Source organism: Callorhinchus milii, unplaced genomic scaffold (assembly GCF_018977255.1).
Source record: "Callorhinchus milii isolate IMCB2004 unplaced genomic scaffold, IMCB_Cmil_1.0 Scaffold101, whole genome shotgun sequence".
NCBI lineage: Eukaryota > Metazoa > Chordata > Chondrichthyes > Chimaeriformes > Callorhinchidae > Callorhinchus > Callorhinchus milii.
Window position 1 is genome coordinate 112,440 of NW_024704842.1, and position 17,030 is coordinate 129,469.

At 45.8% G+C, this 17,030-nt stretch overlaps 2 protein-coding genes across 5 annotated transcripts in view; both read right to left on the minus strand.

The window, feature by feature from the left end:
* Nucleotides 1–7,192, minus strand: part of LOC103172721 (scavenger receptor cysteine-rich type 1 protein M130-like) — a 71,996-nt gene extending 64,804 nt beyond the window's left edge. The window contains exons 1-7 of one of the 4 annotated variants that reach the window (XM_042345800.1): nt 6,789–7,192; nt 5,532–5,783; nt 4,703–4,987; nt 3,576–3,860; nt 2,269–2,553; nt 1,295–1,393; nt 233–260 (exon numbers count right to left, since the gene is read on the minus strand). In XM_042345800.1, coding sequence (XP_042201734.1) covers nt 233–260; nt 1,295–1,393; nt 2,269–2,553; nt 3,576–3,860; nt 4,703–4,987; nt 5,532–5,783; nt 6,789–7,002 — 1,448 coding nt within the window. In that variant the 5' untranslated portion in view covers nt 7,003–7,192. The remainder of the gene's footprint in view (nt 1–232; nt 261–1,294; nt 1,394–2,268; nt 2,554–3,575; nt 3,861–4,702; nt 4,988–5,531; nt 5,784–6,788) is intronic. The other 3 variants (XM_042345799.1, XM_042345801.1, XM_042345802.1) reach the window with 3 other exon arrangements.
* Nucleotides 7,193–8,796: 1,604 nt separating this feature from the next.
* Nucleotides 8,797–13,445, minus strand: LOC121851743 (scavenger receptor cysteine-rich domain-containing group B protein-like). Its single transcript, XM_042345804.1, has 2 exons — nt 13,349–13,445; nt 8,797–10,436 (listed from the first exon to the last, which is right to left on the minus strand). Exons 1-2 carry the CDS (start codon nt 13,371–13,373, stop codon nt 10,105–10,107), a joined length of 357 nt encoding a protein of 118 aa, XP_042201738.1. The 5' UTR covers nt 13,374–13,445; the 3' UTR covers nt 8,797–10,104.
* Nucleotides 13,446–17,030: the final 3,585 nt, after the last annotated feature.

Here is a 17,030-nt window from a genome sequence, read left to right on the forward strand (position 1 = left end):
CTGCCCTCCAAGTGTTGCCAATGAGTGTGGGAGTGTACACATGTACAGACAGTTTGGAGAGAGAGCAGGGAATGGGATTAAGTTGGAGATTTCCAGTGGGGTGCAAGCAACACCACAGACAGGATGGCGTGAGAGGAGGAATGGGAAGAGTATAGAGAGCTCCAGTCGGGGTGGAAGCACCTGTGCAAGCAGGATGGGGAAAAAGAATGAAATAGCGGTGAAATGTTCTCACCTTTCCCCACTTGAACTCTTCTGTTTACCTGTAATTGCAAAGGGTAACGCATGTCAAATAATGATTAGTACTGGTTGTGTATTGTTGTGGTTATATTAACAATAATCCTCCCTTTCATAGCATAATTACCGTTTCATTACAAAGGGCAGTCCCTACCCAAACCCTTTCCCATCACTACCACCATGCATGGACGTGCCTTCAGCCACATCGCTACGCTATTTGTAAATACATCCGTTTCCATCTGATTTAGCTCTCGCTCCCACCCTCACACCACAAGACCCATCACTTCAACCGTGTCTAGTATTAGTATTGTTATTCTGTGTGACAAACATTGCACTCAAGTGTAGTGACTGCTTTTTTAAGGAAATGCGGCAGCCCATTGCACACAAGTGGGTAACAAAAGCGGACATGAAGTGACATCCATTTTATTTGGGGGATTGTTGGCCAGGATTCTCCCTTCTCCCTTCTCTTTTCGAATGCTGCTGCAGGAACTGTAATGTCCACATGATCAGAAAAACAGGACCACGTTTCAACTTTCTCACTGTGCGTACAGGCTGAAGAACTTGGGAACAAAGTCTTGGAAACAAGAGTTGGGTACTGTACTGGATATTGACAGTAAATATCTCAATCCAAAAGGATCATTGTCAACAGCCTTTAAACATCGATATTATCAAGTACTCAAAGTTAAGGATAAAACTCATTGCCAATTTGGCTAACATAAACAACGACATGTCTTTCTAACTCAGATCCATGGTGCTGTCTAATCTGTCCCAACAATAAATGACTTGATAAAGGCTGAATGACTGTTTGGTAGCTTTGTTGTCAGATCCCCATCTGCACTCATTGACAAACAGAATATGAATACACAGTCGTTATATACTTTCCTGTCTACTTCTTTTCGCCCACAAATATACAGTAAATTCACTTGACAGCATATTCTGTGAAGCGCTTTGGGACTTCGAGAAGACGGGAAAAGCGATATATCAAATGCAAGGTTTATTAATATTATTATTTATTCCCAATAACTTTAAGCCATATTCACTGATATTATTGGCCACTTACCTTTCTTATATTCACTGATTCCCAGTAGTAACACAATTATCATTAACGCAGCGACAATCCCCGCAGCCAGTCCTGTAATTTGCTTCCAGGTCCAATTTGCTAGAGAGGGAAATGACCAGAGTAATTTGTCCACTTTGAAGAGCTAATATGCGGGGAACACCCATTATTTTAAAGGCATCGCTGAGATCTCATCTACTCCTGATTTGAAATCGCAAAAGAAGGAAATGTTTTCTCTTTTGCAATGAAAATTGTCGAATTTCCCCTCGTTTGTCTTCAAGAGAAAACTTCTCGACCCCTGATCCTGGGAAGGTTGAGCTAAGTAGGGCCTCTTCTGGTGCTGCGCAAGTGAATAGCCAAGCTGCGGAAGATTGGAATCGACGCCACACTTCATGGTGTTCCCCATTCTTCTCCATGAGCCAGGCATGTCCCAGTATTCCAGGGAACTGCGGATAACAAAACAGTCCAGCCTGGCTCATTCTCATCAGGTTGAGGAGCAAATCCGCCACTGGGAGCCGGATTATTTCTACGTTGGCTTTAAAAATACAAGTCAGCGTGAGCATCTTGTTCGTATGCTGCGGGACAAGAAGGGATAGTCTACACGATCGTGGTCAATGTGTGAGGTAGTCGGGTAAGTAACAGCTGTTGTGCAAGAGCAAGATCTGGGGTCCGCCCAAACTTGTCGCACGGCAAAACACACCGCGAAGTGACGGATATCAGGTCATCAGTGGCGCTTTCCTCTGGTGATAGCAGAGAGAGTTTACAGCCCAGATATGCTGTGCAGGGATGGCTCGGGAGTTTGGGTTTGGAAACTTTTTTATCGCGGGGATGGTTGCAGCCTGGTTCAAGCAATCCAACTGAGAGCAGGAGATAACGTGGACTTATGATCGGTGATATAAAGAGTGACTGGAACAGAAGCTGCTGTAAAAGGTCAGCAGACAAATAGATTCCTGTGTGAGATTATAACCAAATCTTACCGCGCACAGTGATTCCCACTCGCTCGCTCGCTATTGATGTAAACACTCGTCCGTCTATTTGTGTAGTATATTTACACGTGTAGTTTGCTGCACTGATCTCCGATAGGATGAATGTTGCCGTGTTGTTATTCTCTGGAGCTGCTTGTGATATGATAAACGCATCATCTCTGTACAGAGAGAAATTGCTGCCAGGATAATTCCCAGAACATGAGATCTCAGCGCTTTCCCCTCTCACAAACACCCGGGAATCTGGCTCCAGCGAAATTTTGGCTTTCTGGTGCGGATCTGGAATTCAAACACAGTGAAGACCATCTCACAAACATTCGCTCTGTGTATAGACACGGCACAGGTAATAGCAAAAAGGACCATTTGCTTCTTCCCAGCGTGGTGAAGGTGTCTGGAAGAGGTGAAGGTTTTGAGGGGCAGTTTCAGGGCAAACTCCAGCAAGTGTTTCTTTACACAGAGGGAGGGGGCACAACGACTGACATCGGAGTGGCCACGGAGGGCAGTGAGGCCGGGCAACTAAGTAACAGCTCCAGCATGAGACGGGAGAACGGAAATTTAATCTGGACAGCTCGTGTGATTTTCAGCCGTGTTTTAAACAACAGCGTAGGATGTCAACCAACGGATCAAACTTAATCCTGGAGCATCGACTTCACACAGAGGGAAGTGGCATTGTGGAACTCGCTAACTGAAGCAAGGATTAAATCAGACAGTCTAGATACATTCCAGACCTAATCACACCTCCACATGATGAGAGGAACATAAGGGATTTTGAAGGCAGTGGGTGTGTGCGATGCAATGAGCGACAGGGGAATAGAAGGCTTTGGAAGGTATCGAGAGTTTGGGGAGAGTAAAAGACGTTGTGGGAGTAACATAGTTTGTGGAAGGCAATGAGTTTGTGCGAGGGAATCAGGGTTTGGGAGCGAGGGTGGAAAAGAGGTTGAGGGAGGCAGCGAATGTGAGGAAGTTTGTGTGTTGTTGGAAGTGAGGGAGTCAATTTGATGGAGGAAGGGAGCAATGCAGATAATCTCGTGTAAAGAGGGTGTAAAATAAGATATCTGTTTGGGGAGGACAATTATCCAGGGCTGTAGCGAGAGAGTTGGGGATTGGGATTTAATCGGCTAGCTGCTTCAGAAGAGCTGGTATAGGGACGATTGAGAAAAATTGCATCCTTCGGTGCTGTATGATTCCATGATTAAATAAAGTAAGTGAGGTAGGGGCAGAGGCGTGATATGATCGCAGTGAATGGATACTAGGAGACAGTGACTGCACATTGATCAGAGAATTCAAGATCTCGCTCTTACCCCACAAAGAGATTCCCACTCGTTCGCTCTCTGGTGATGTGAGCTCGCGTGCGACTATATGTTTAGCGTATTTACACGAATAATTCCCTGCACTGATCTCCGATGGGGCGAATGTTGCCGTGTTGTTTTTCTCAGGAGCCCACTGTGATGAGATCAACTTCCCTTCTCTGTATAAAGAGAAATTACTGCCTGGATAATTTCCAGAACATGAGATCTCAGCGCTTTCCCCTCTCACAAACACCCGTGAATCTGGCTTCAGGGAAATGGTGGGTTTCTGGAGCGGTTCTGGAATTAAAGTAAATATAATCTCACAAACACTCACTTCGTAACATGAAAACAGTTCAGTTCAGACGAAAACTGTCTATTTGCTTATTTCTCAGCCTGAAGGAATCACCATGAAGACTGGGAGAGGCAAGGGTTAAGCGACAGTTTCAGGACAGGCCCGAGCATATGTTTCTTTAAACCTAGGGAGGGGTCAACGGCTGGCACAGGGGTGGCCATGGAGGGCAGTGAGGCCGTGGCCTGATGAACCACAAAGTTATAGCCAGGGACGTGTGACCGGGAATACAGACAAAAACTCTCAACTGACCTTCACACGTATTTAAATAACAGGATACGATCACATTCAGGGGATCAAACAGAAAATGTAGGAGCGACGACTTCACGCAGTGGAGTGAGATGGTGGGAATGATTGACTGAAGCGGGATTGGAATCAGACAGTATAAACACATTCAAGAGGCAGCAAGACTTTCATAGAAGGGAGAGGAGATTAAAAGGTGTGGGAGGGAGTGAGGCTGTGGGAGAGATTCAGTGTTTGGGAGGAATAGAGGGTGGGGATGGAAGGAATAGAATGTACGTGCGGATGAGGAATAGACGTAATGAAGGGTTGTGGAATAGGAAGTGTGAAATGAATTAAGGGGGAAAGTGAGGAATTGAAGGAGACTTGTGTCATTGAGCGTTTGGTACATGTGTTAGGATGGGTTGGGTTGCGGGATGGGGGACAGTAGTAGTTGGAGGGTGGATCTGTGATCAAGGCTACTATAAACCAGCGGCAACGAACGGCCATTTAACAGATTCGTGAGAGAAACACAAACAGGTTATTATGTAAAATCTTACTCAGATCTTACCCCACAAATAGATTCCCACTCGTTCGCTCTCTGGGGATGTGAACTTTCGTCCGTCTACATGTGTAGTATATTTACACGTGTAAATTCCTGCACTGAAATCCGATAGGGCGAAATTTGCCGTTTGGATGTTTTCCGGAGCTGTCCGTGATGTGAAAATCTTGCCGTCTATGTATAAAGAGAATATGCTGCCTGGATAATTCCCAGAACATGAGATCTGAGCGCTTTCCCCTCTCACAAAGAACGGGGAATCTGGCTTCAGGGAAATGATGGCTTTCTGAAGTGGATCTGAAATTAAAACACAGTAAAGATAATCTCACAAACACTCACTCTGATCTGATCTGTGACAGTGAAGATCAGTGTCGACAATAAGCCCAGCCTCACCCTCTGAGACTGTTTCTCTCTGAGGTTTAATACGAGGCAGAAATGTGGGTGGTTCCGACTACGTGTCTTGATTTGACGCTGCAATTCTTCCGTATTGAATTTTTTTTTGATGTTTGGGTATGTCTTTCTGTGAGCGAAGAGTCAGTGTTAGCTCGGAGTCAGTGTGAGCTCTGGATCAGTGTGAGCTCGCGATCAGTGTGAGCTCGGGGTCAGTGTGAGCTCGGGGTCAGTGTGAGCTCGGGGTCAGTGTGAGCTCGGGAACACTGAAAGCTGGAGTTGCTTATAGCCTTGACTGCCTGTTCAGGTAGTGGTAACAAATCTCATGACGATATTCAATAACCGAAGGGATTATTTTCCTGTTGCCTTTGCCAACAATCCCCAAATTAAGTTTGATTGGCCCTACACTCCACCCATATCAATGGCACGTTGTTGCAGTTGTGGTCTATACCTGAACAGAATATGCCACCGTCCTGTCCGTGTCCGCAGTCAGGCCGACCAACCACAGGCCCCGATCCTTCTCCAAAGCGAGCGTCACTTGAGACTGATACAGCAAATCCACACCCCAAATATTTACAAATATATCCTGCCATCTCCATGTTCAGCGTCTCGCCACAAACTGTTCTCCAAGTGTCATAGTTGTACAGCTCAACTCTCCCCACACACCGGCTGTCTCCATTCACCAGTTTGGGTGGGTTACCTCCTGCCAAGTACATACAATACAATATCCACAGCAACAACTTCAAGCGTATGTGCAATTAACACAATCTGTACCATCACAAACAGCGGACGTGTGACCCTGGGTTAGCAGAGATGGTGTGACACACGTATAGCAGAGGAGGTGGGAACCTGGGATAGTAGATGCTGTGTGACAATGGGTTAGCCGAGGATGTGTCACATTGGGTTAGGAGGGAAGCTGTGACACGGGGTAAGCCTGAGAATACATTGGAATATACACCAGAGAAACATTCGGCCCAACTGGTCTATGACGTTAATCACTCCCTGATTTCAGTTTTCCGNTTTTTCTCCTCGCCCTGCGAATACCTCGCGTTTTAATACCACCCCACTTGTGCTCAATCCCCTGCGCTCTCTCCCTTTGCTGATCTCCCTTTGGCTCAACACACTTGTACTCAACAACCTCGTGCTCTTACACAACTTGCTCTTACCCACCTGTCCTCAACCCCACTGTGCCTACCGTTCCTGTTTACATACTCTCTGCTCACCCTCCTGTGAAAACCGCCCCGTAAACATCCCTTTGATTACCCCGCCCCCCGCCCATGTGTGATAACTTCCCTACTCCACAATGTGCGGAATCCCATCTGCTCATTCACACTTTACCCACTATCGCCAGTACACTGACCTCCTATGCTCAACTCCCACGCCCCACCCCCACCCCACCCTGTGCCACTCCTGGTTCTGCCCCCTGTCTTCTGCCCCAGTGTTCACCAATGCGCTCATCCCATGCTCAAATTAACTTCCTCAAACCGCTGTGATCACTCCCAATGCATCCCGCTCCCCGGTGCTCTGCATATACCCCAGTGTTCATACCCTGTGCACAGCCCCAGTATACTCACCTCCCTCTCTACTCATCGCCTGTACTCACTTTTCTTCAGCTCCTCTCTCCCTCTGTTCACCCTGCAATACTCTCCCCCTCCCCTGTTCATACACAGCCTGTGCTCTGTCTTCTTGTGATGACTGAAATATTTACCTGAACAGATGACGCCGGCATCATAGGAGTGTAGCCAGGAATAGCCACCACCCCAGGGCTGTGACCGACAACCCCTCAGTGTAGACTCACTCCCTCTGCACCGGACACTCCACGTCACAACGGGACCTGAGCCTTCGCCAAAGTGAGCGTCTCCTGATGCTGACAGCGCGGCTCCACAGCCCAACTCCTTACACACCACAGCCGCGTCCAACATATCCCAACCATAGCCATCCACTGTGCCCCACTGTCCATCGTGGTAAACCTCCACTCTCCCGGCACACGGGCTACCGCCATTCACCAGCCTCAAACGATCTGCCAAAAGGAAATAAAATCTGCCACACAATCACTGTAAGACATCACGCAGAATATTGAGCGTAATCCAAGATAATACTTTACAAGGTGCATGTCGCATTGCGAGGGTCTCTGGACGGTAAACAATACAACAGCAATAATAATCATTATAATGGTTTCAATGATTGTTGGCTGCATACAGTCCAAAACCCGGGTATCATCAATAATATTAACAATTCATTCCGCCGCTAGATATACCCGTTGCAGCTGCCTTTGGAACAGAAGGATAGAGCTTTTATATTATTATACTAAATATTATATCATTGTACTTTATATAAGATTAATATAATTTATATAAAGATAGGAGATTCCCCCAAAATATGGCAGTGGTTTATTGCTTTGTTACAGAATACATTAATGCGCATGTGTTACTGAAAGAATAGTGTGTGATTTTCTCTGTCGCTAATTCATTGCGGAATATTATCCACACATCACATTTTGGGGCTTCATTAAATTTATTTTAAGTCTAGCTCATCAAGGATAGGCATTGCTCTGGAGTACGTCCACGACTCTAAAACAACAAGATCTTCCCGAAGAGGTAAAATCGTTCTACATCAATTGTATATTGCGCTCTGGCAGATACAAAGATGCAGATATTGTTGTTTTATTATTGCATTAGTAGCTCGCTTTTTGTTGTTTGAATATATGTGTGTGTGTATGGGGGTGTGGGGGAGTCGCGGACTCATACAATGCACCATCACACACAACACGAACGAACCCAGGCACAGACACTAGCACAACCCCAACTCCGGCCAAAGCACCTCGCCCCGAGGACACAGCCCTCACCCACAGCGCCAGAGCACAGCCACACCCCAAGGCACAGACTCCACCGACAGTGCACAGTCGCAACAATACAAAACAGAAGACATCCCCTATGGCACAGCAACCGTCCACAGGGAATAATCAAACCCCCAGGTTACACAGACCCCACACAAGGAAGCCCCACCCCAGGTAAAGGCAGATCCAGACAAAGACCGCTCTCCCTGGTACAAACCCCTCCCAGGTAACAGCAACTACTCCCACCTCCGATAGCTGCCTCTCAGGCTCATCGGTGCGCTGCTTCGGCACAGTGCTCTCTTGCCCTGCCCTACCAACGAGGGCACAGCTTCCCCACTAGGTACAGCGAACTTCAAACCCTGCAGAAACCCCACACCTGCCCCCCGGTAGAGCCCTCACTGCCAAAACAAACCCAGGGTCCACCGACCACTTCCCACTGTACAGGCCCCACCACAGGCTCATCTCTTGACCCAGGTCACAAGCCCCACAATGTCACAGCCCCACAGGATCAGCCACCCACCCACGGTACAGAGACGCCTCAGAGGACAGTCCCTCCACAGAGCACCCAACCCGACACAGCGCGATGGATGGACAGCCGAACTCCAAACGTACAGCACCCTACCAGTCACAGTCCATTCCCAGGGCACAGTCCCCAACTGTCACAACCCCATTCCGACACAGGCATCTCCCGGAAACAGCTGCTGCCCCAGAGCACAGCTGCCATCCAAGGTACAGCCTCCCCAACGTGCACAGCCTCCTCCAGGGCAAAAGCCCTCCACGCCGTTTTGCTCAAACCCCTTGTATCCTTACTCATCCTGTGTACAACAACCCTTTGCTCACCCAACCTGTATACACACCCATCGGTTTACACATTTGTGTTCCCATCCATACTCACCCCATAATCCCCGCGTATGCACAAACCCCAGGTGCTCCCCGCCTATTCGTACCACCCCCGCGCTCCCCATGTTCTTTATCCAAAAATTTGCTCGTGATCCACTGTGCTCTTCACTCTGGTTGTCATCCTCTACTTGTGCTCACCATCTATTATTACGCCCTGGGCTAATCATGTGCGCTCCCTTCCTCTGATCCTCCCATTCTGATACCTCCATGTGCTCCCCGATGTGCTCAGACCCCTGAGCTCAAAACCTCGGTGCTCAACACCTCTGGCCAAATTCTCCCAATATGCTATCCCCAGAAAAGCGTCCATTTTACACCCCGTGTTTAACCAAACCAGAGTGATCACCACCTTCGCTGTGCTCATCCACTCCTCTGCTCAGCTCACGATACTCACATCGTCGTCCTAAACCCCCTTGTTTTCCTCACGTGCTAAACCCAAATCATTCTCATCCCGTGTGCTTAACCCCCCTTTGCTCGACACACCTGTTCTTAACGCGTGTGTTACCCTTCATTGCTCAGCCCTTTGTGCTCACTCATACTCCACTCAACCCTCCGTACTCACCCCTTGTGCTCATCCCCGCACGTGCTTACACCATTTGCTCACCCCTTTTGCTCCACCCCTATAATGTCCACTGTGCTTACCGACCCTGTGTTCAACCAAATCCTGTACTCAAATCCCCGGTGTTTACCTCTACTGTGCTCATTACAAGCCCCGTGGTCACCACCGGGCCCAACGCTCATCCACCGTATGCTAATCCCTCCTCTATGCTCACTCCTACTGTACTCAGCCCATTGTTTTCTAACCCCTTGTTGCCCCCCTTTGTGCTAACTACGTCCCAACTGTTCTCACCTAACTCCGAGCGCTCAATGCTCCCTGTGCTGACCCCAAATATGTTCAACTCCTATGCTACACCTCCATCTACTTAGTCCCTGTGCTCACCCACCCTGCACCCTCCCCCTTAAACTCTGCCCCTTGTAGTCGTCCCCTGTGCTCAGCCGCCTGTGCTCAACACTGCCCACAACCAGTGCTCACCCCACCAAACGAACCACTCGGAAAACGAACTGATGATGATCGACAGATTTGTTTAACTAAGCAGATGACGCAGACAACATAAGTGTGCGACCCGCATTTATGTCCCTAGGGCAATGAGCGTGAATCCACTCCTTCCCACCAACCTCTCCACACCAGATTTAATAATAATACACTGACATATTGCGGGTTACAAACTTTTACCAGAATCTCCCTAATTCTAATTCCTATTGAGACATTGAAAAATCATCAGACAATGAATTAATTACCTGAGCAGATGACGCCAGCATCAGAGGAGTGTGACGAATAATAGTGACGCCAGTTCTCTGAGGAACAATATCTTAGAGCATACTCACTCCCTTTGCACCGAACATTATACGTTATTATGTGACCAGAGCCCATCCCAAAGTGAGCGTCTCCTGAGGCTGACAGCGCGGCTCCACAGCCCAACTCCTTACACACCACAGCCGCGTCCAGCATATCCCAACCAGAGTCACCAGAGCCATAGCCATCCACTGTGCCCCACTGTCCATCGTGATGAACCTCCACTGTCCCGGCACATCGGCTGCCGCCATTCACCAGCCTCACACTCCCTGTAAAACACCAGACGCAACATTGAGAGTCCGTTTCGTCTTTGACTTCCAGTCACTCAGGATAATACAATATGATGAACATGTACAGAAAATCTGTCACATTGGGAGGATGTTTGGCGTTAAAAAAATACAACAACAATAATAATCATTCTACTGGTTGCAGTGTTTGCTGGCTGTACACGACCCAGGTGTCACCATAAGAGTAACAGGTTATTGGAGTACCAGCTTTACATGTTGCAGCTCCGTTTGCAGATAAAGGATAGTGATATTATACTTTATATTATTATGCTCTACATTACTATACTGATATTCGATTATTTTACATCATACTGGACTGTTATACTTTATATTATACTATTCTAGTTGATATTAGAATACTATACTCTATGTTAGATTCTTAAACTTTGTATTTATATTTACGGTCAGGACACAATTTTACACAAGTTTCCTCTATCCACATGTTTCTGTTTATCTAGCAGTCAGTGGTAACCCAGCAGTCAATTGGCGTTTCTTTTCTTGGGATAACAATCCCTTAAAAAAAATGTAATTTGGTCACTCAATCCATGAATCTTTGTGAGACACCACTGTGTGCGATTGGCTGCCGTATATCTTCAGCAAAGCAAGCAGCTGTTTCATATGGCAGTATATTCTGTGAAGCCTTTTGGGACCCGATAAGGCTCTTAAACAAATCCAAGGATTATTATTATTATTATCATAGTTTATATTAGATCACTACAATTCGTACTTCATTATTAAACGTTGTATTATATATTTTATTCTTCTACTTTATATACGATAGGAGATTACACCCAAAATATGGCCATGGTTTACTGCTTTGTTACAGTGTACATTAGTGTAGATCCCTCAGAGCAGACTCGCTCCCTCTGTACTGAACACCATACTTCAGAATGAAGTTTGGTCGATTTGGAAGGTATTCAAAAGCTAACTGAACATGGAGAAGGAATGGGCAAGGCACAGGGATTGAGGAGCAGTAATAATATTCCCACAGCAACATTTGATTGTTAGATTGTGTCACTAACCTGCAGATTCCACAGACTTTCTCTCCAGTAGTATTACTGTACACGGGAAAGAAAGATCAAGGCAGGAATTATTAATAAAATAATTCACCGAAAAATCTGCCGTCACATAATCGTTCCTTGACTACAGGCAGCCACTCAAGTTCGCCGTCAAAAAGATCATGAGTAGGTTAGCGAACACCAGCGCAAATACAATCGGGAAAAAGCGGACAGGGATTGGGATTATTGTAGAGCGCTCCAGTGGGGGAGCGAACACCATCACAGACACCATGGGGAGAGCGCACAATAGGACTGAACAAAGATAACTTTCACAGACTGACAAGCACACGGTTGGGCTGAACGGCATTTTCTGCGAAAGAAAAAAACAGAAATTACTGGAGATGCTGGATATCAGACAACAAAAACAAAAGTCGTTGGGCACATTCAGCAGTTGAGGCAGCAGATCTAACGAGCGGTCGTGGAAACGAAACGTTGACTCTCTTTCCTTTCTCCTTAGATGTTGCCTGACATGCTGAGTGTTCCCAGAGACTTCTGATAATTATTTTCTGAGCAAGGGCCGTTTGTGTTTCTGTTTCTCTTTCGAGGCTTGGGGAAGAAGCGATTTGCTGACCACTCGCAACCTGAGAAATTTATGTTTAACAGACTGAGCAGATTGTGTCTCTCTTTCTGTATGAAGTGTGCTTACTGGCTGTTATTTTTCCTGGTAGCTTCTGTCTCGTTACCCAAAAATAACAACCTGCATTTTGACGACTTGCATTTATACTGCAATAAATCTACTTTAATGAGGGTAAGCATAGAAATGACTTTCTCTCCTCACTGTCCCCTTTCTCCTTTCTCTGCTTTTGCACTCGACCTTCCCGCCTCTCCAAAACCAACAAAAAATTAAGGATCACTAAGGTGATCGAACGCACGGTCAAAGGGAAGAGTGTTCAGATTTATCTTGAAGGAAGCAAGGAAAGGGTGAGGTAGGTGGACTGCAGAATGTAGTCCTAATGGGTGGGTAGAGATTGGCTAAATGATCGCCCGTAAATGGTGGGGCTGTGAGGTGGGAGACATGAATCAGGCTGGAGTCCGCTGAGCTGAGGGAGCGGGTAGATTGGTAAGGCGTAGGAGGTCGCAGATGTAGGGGTGTGTGAGGACATGGAGGGCTTTCAATGTGAGTAACATTATCTTGAACTGTATCCAAGGATGGGGATGATATGGTCACAGAGACTGGTGGAGGAGATGACACTAGCTGCAGGTTTCTGGGTGATCTGCAGTCGATAGAGGGAGTATTTAGGCAGACGGACAAGCAGTGGGTTTGCGCACAGAATCCTGGATCTCATAAAAGAATGTTATAAAAGCATGTATAAGTGTTCCGGCAGCCTGCGGTGTGAGACATTGGTGGACACCGTTAATGTTGCGGGAATGGGGGAAGATAGAGCGGGTTATGACACGAGTTTGGGATACATAGGATAGTTGAGGATCAAAAAAGACGCCTTTCACTCCTCCCTCTTTTCCAACTCTCTGGATGGCACAACTCTCCGAATGGGTTGTAATCATAAATAATAATTCTTGCATTTGATATAGCGCTTTTCATGTCTTCGAGACATGTCTAATTAGAATTCACCGTATATTTGTGGGCGAAGTGCGGTTGGCAATTGCACATAGCAGTGTCCTACAAACTGTCGGTGATTGAAAATGAGCAATACAGCATTGTTTTGTTTAGGAGCGGTTATTATGAGGAGTATAGAGTAGAAATTGCCCAAGGGTTCGCCCTGCCTGGAAAAGGAAAAAAGTGTCTCGCTTGCAAGGCGATTGCTCTAACCACAGAGCTACAGAACCCCACTTTACGGTACATTCCCACAAATATTCGTGGATTGAAACGGTACTCACCGAAAATAAGAAACAATGATTCCATTTCGAGAGTGAGGAGGAGCTCGAGTCAAATACAGAACCTGGAGGATTGTGTTTGTGTCCGACGGGGAAGGATCTCTGCAGACTTAAATCACACGGAGTAATTCTCAGGAGAAGCTTTTGACAGTGTCACCCTGCTCTGTGATCACCAAGCATCCACTTCTCTGTAACACTTGCATCGAAAGCTGTTGTGACACACACACTGAGGAACAGTCTGACACACACACACATACACACACCGAAACAGACACACTGAGCTGCGATAGACACACACACAAACACACACTCAGAGAGGAACACGAACTGTGACTTACAGATGTATATTTAACGACGTTTAGAGACGGAATCAGAGACTCAGACTCTCTCTCTCCCTTAATCTCTCTCTCTCTCCGCAGAACGAACAGGATATGTGATGTCCTTTACTGGAATCGTTGCAACACTCGCACACAAACCGCCAGCGTGAAGCTGATTCTCAGAAACTGCAGAACGTTATTTAATTGCGGTGAGCAATGCTCCGATTGGGAGCTGTGAGTTGAGCTGGACACCCAGCGCTGAGTATTTTGTGGAATGAAGAAGTAGGTTCTTCCTGGTGTCACATTGGCCACTTCTCCATTTCTGTGTGCAAAATGCTGCGTGTTTGTGTTCGTCTACAAATACACATCACAACATATTTCATTAATTCCCGTGAAAAACTTGGATGGATTCCACGCAGCAATGAATCCTGGAGTCAAATGTAACAGTACATAGACAGGAGAAACCACACATTTACGTTCTCAGTTTAGCCTCTTTGACGGATTACCTACTTCCTCATTTCAGTTGCTCACATTTTATCTTTTCTTGCGACATCCTTCTTTCCTTCCCCGCAGTATTTCAAGGCATTGATTGCTGATTAATGCCCTGCATAGATCAGCGTAGATTTATTGGGTTATTACCAGAGATGAAGGGGATGAGTTTCCAGTGTAGGCTGACCAATTTGGGCCTTTATTCTCTAGATATAGATGAATTAGGGGGATCTTATAGAATCCAATAAGATCATCAAAGGGCATGATAGAGTAGATAGTGGGAGATTGTTTCCCCTGATTGGAGAAACTAAAACCTGGGATCACATCCTTAAAATCAGAGGCCAGCCCTTTCGCACTGAGTTGAGGAAGAACTACTTCACTCAAATGATGGTGAATGTATGGAACTCACTACCCCAAAGGGCTGTTGACGCTCAGTCCCGAACATATTCAAGACTGAGATAGATAGATTTCTTACTGCAAAAGAGATTAAGTGATATGGGGATAAGGCGGGGTCAGGTTATTAGCTGGAGTTAGATTAGAAGATCAGCCATGATTGAATGGCGGGGCAGGCTCGAAGGCCCTAATGGCCTAGTCCTCCTCCTACATGTTATGGTATGTCTCCATCCGTCTGTTACTATCACAATATCTGTCACACACACATTGTTTCTCTCAGATTCCCAGTCTCTCTCCATCTGTGAATCTCAAAGCTTCGTTAACACACAAACTGTGACTCTCACAAACTCTCTGTCACTCACTCTCACAAACCCAAGCCGACTCTCCCTCTACATCTCTCAAACACTCACTCATACTCCACACTCCCCGTATTGTTCCCTCACAATACCAGTCTGTCTTAAAAACTTTCTCTCTCTCTCTCTCTCTCTCTCTATACATATACAGACCTGATCAATTTAAGGTGTATTCAAGGGTCAACATTGGATATTTTGTAAATGGCAAAGGATGATGTGTAGCTGAACCACTGTCATGGTGTTCGCTTTGCAACTTTACCGGATATGAAGCACAAACCGCACAGCACCGCCAGGCAAAATGATATCAAACATTTCACTGAAAAAGGAAAAAACAGCTAAACGGAACAACATAATTTCTTTAGCGGTGTTTTGTATCTGTATTTCTCTGGAGAGTAAACTTGTCTGAAATCTCAAAGCTACCTACTTGCTGGTCCCTACAGTTCTATAATGCACAATATATGCTTAATTAGAGTTCTCAGCCCTGCTGTCTTGTCAGCTTTTGAGATATTAGAATCAGATAAGGAAGCCAGTCTCCACTCTGCAACACCTCGTTTGACCACTTGCACTTCCAATAGTTCTGTCTTTCAAGCTGTAAGTTTAATACAATATAATTCAACTGACATTTCCATAGCGCCCTTCACTTCAGAGGTGCTGCTGTTTGTGAAAATTAATGTAATTCATGTGAAGTCTGATGGTAACATTGCTCACAACCTCAGTAGCACTCACAAACATTATTATCTTCACACACTCTCTCACACAATCTCACACTGTGTAGATCACACTCTCAGTCTCAGTCTCTCTATCTCTATCCGTGTCTCTGAAACTCCGAGTCTCCCTCCAATGTTACTTCCTCAGTACACTCTCAGCCTCATTCTCCCTATCTCCATCTGTGTGTCTGAAACTCTGAGTCTCCCTCCATCTGTTACTCTCTAAATATCTATCACACACACATTGTGTCTCTCACACTCCCAGTCTCTCTCTGTCTGCGTCTCTCATCTGTCTCTGAAACACACACAATGTGACTCATACTCTGTCTCTCTCTCTCACACGCCATCTCAATATCTCTCTGTATCTCTCATACTCTCACTCACTCTCCCCATATTTTCCCTCACACTATCAGTCCGTCTTACAAAATGTGTCTATCTGAACCTTTAGCACTCTCTCTCTATCACCTCAGCCTCTCTCTCTGTCCCCAAACTTAGTCTCCAAGATGAGAGGATAAATTGAGGTTCTATATGTGCAGTGTTGAAGACAAATGTTAAAGATCCCGAGGCACTATTTGGAAAAGAGTAAGAAATGTCTCTTTATATTAAATTCCAGCTCAAATTAAACCGTACGAAAATGAGACATGGTATCAAATTGTCAAAAGCTGATGTGTAGCTGAACCACTGCCATGGTTTAAGCACAGCAACTTTACCGGATATTAAGCACTAATCGTACAATATCTCCCAACAAAGAGGGCTCAAACATTTAACTGAAAAATGATAAAAAAAATAAACGGAACAGCAGGATTTTTTCGCTGTGTTTTGTATCTGTATTTTTCTGGACAATAAACTCGTCTGATATCTCAAATGTGCCGGCCACTCTCATCCCCACAGCTCCATAATTAACAATATTCGCTTAATTGAGAGTTCTCAGCCCTGCTGTATTGACGGCTTTTGAGACCATTACTATCAGATAAGGAACCCAGTCTCCACTCTACAAAACCTCACGTGACCGCTTAGGAAGCCTATATTTCTGTCTTTCCAAGCTGCAAGTTTAATACAATATATTACAAATTACATTCGCGTGGCTCCTTCACTTAGGGAGTTCAGCTTTTTGTGCAAATTAATGTAATTCATGTGAAATCTTATGGTCACATTGCTCACATTCTGTCTCTCTCACACACAATTGTGTATCTCACACTCTGAAACACTGTGCAGCTCACATTGTCAGCCCCTCTATGTCCACACTCTCAATCTCCCTCCATCTGTTTCGTTCAAATTTACTGACACACACATCTCTCACATTTCGTCTCACAATTTCTTTCTCTACCTCCCAATCTCACTCACTCTCTGTATCTCTCACACTATCTCTCTCTCTATCTCTTCTTTCACACTACCGTCTCTAGTGTCTCAGAATCAGTTGCTCTCC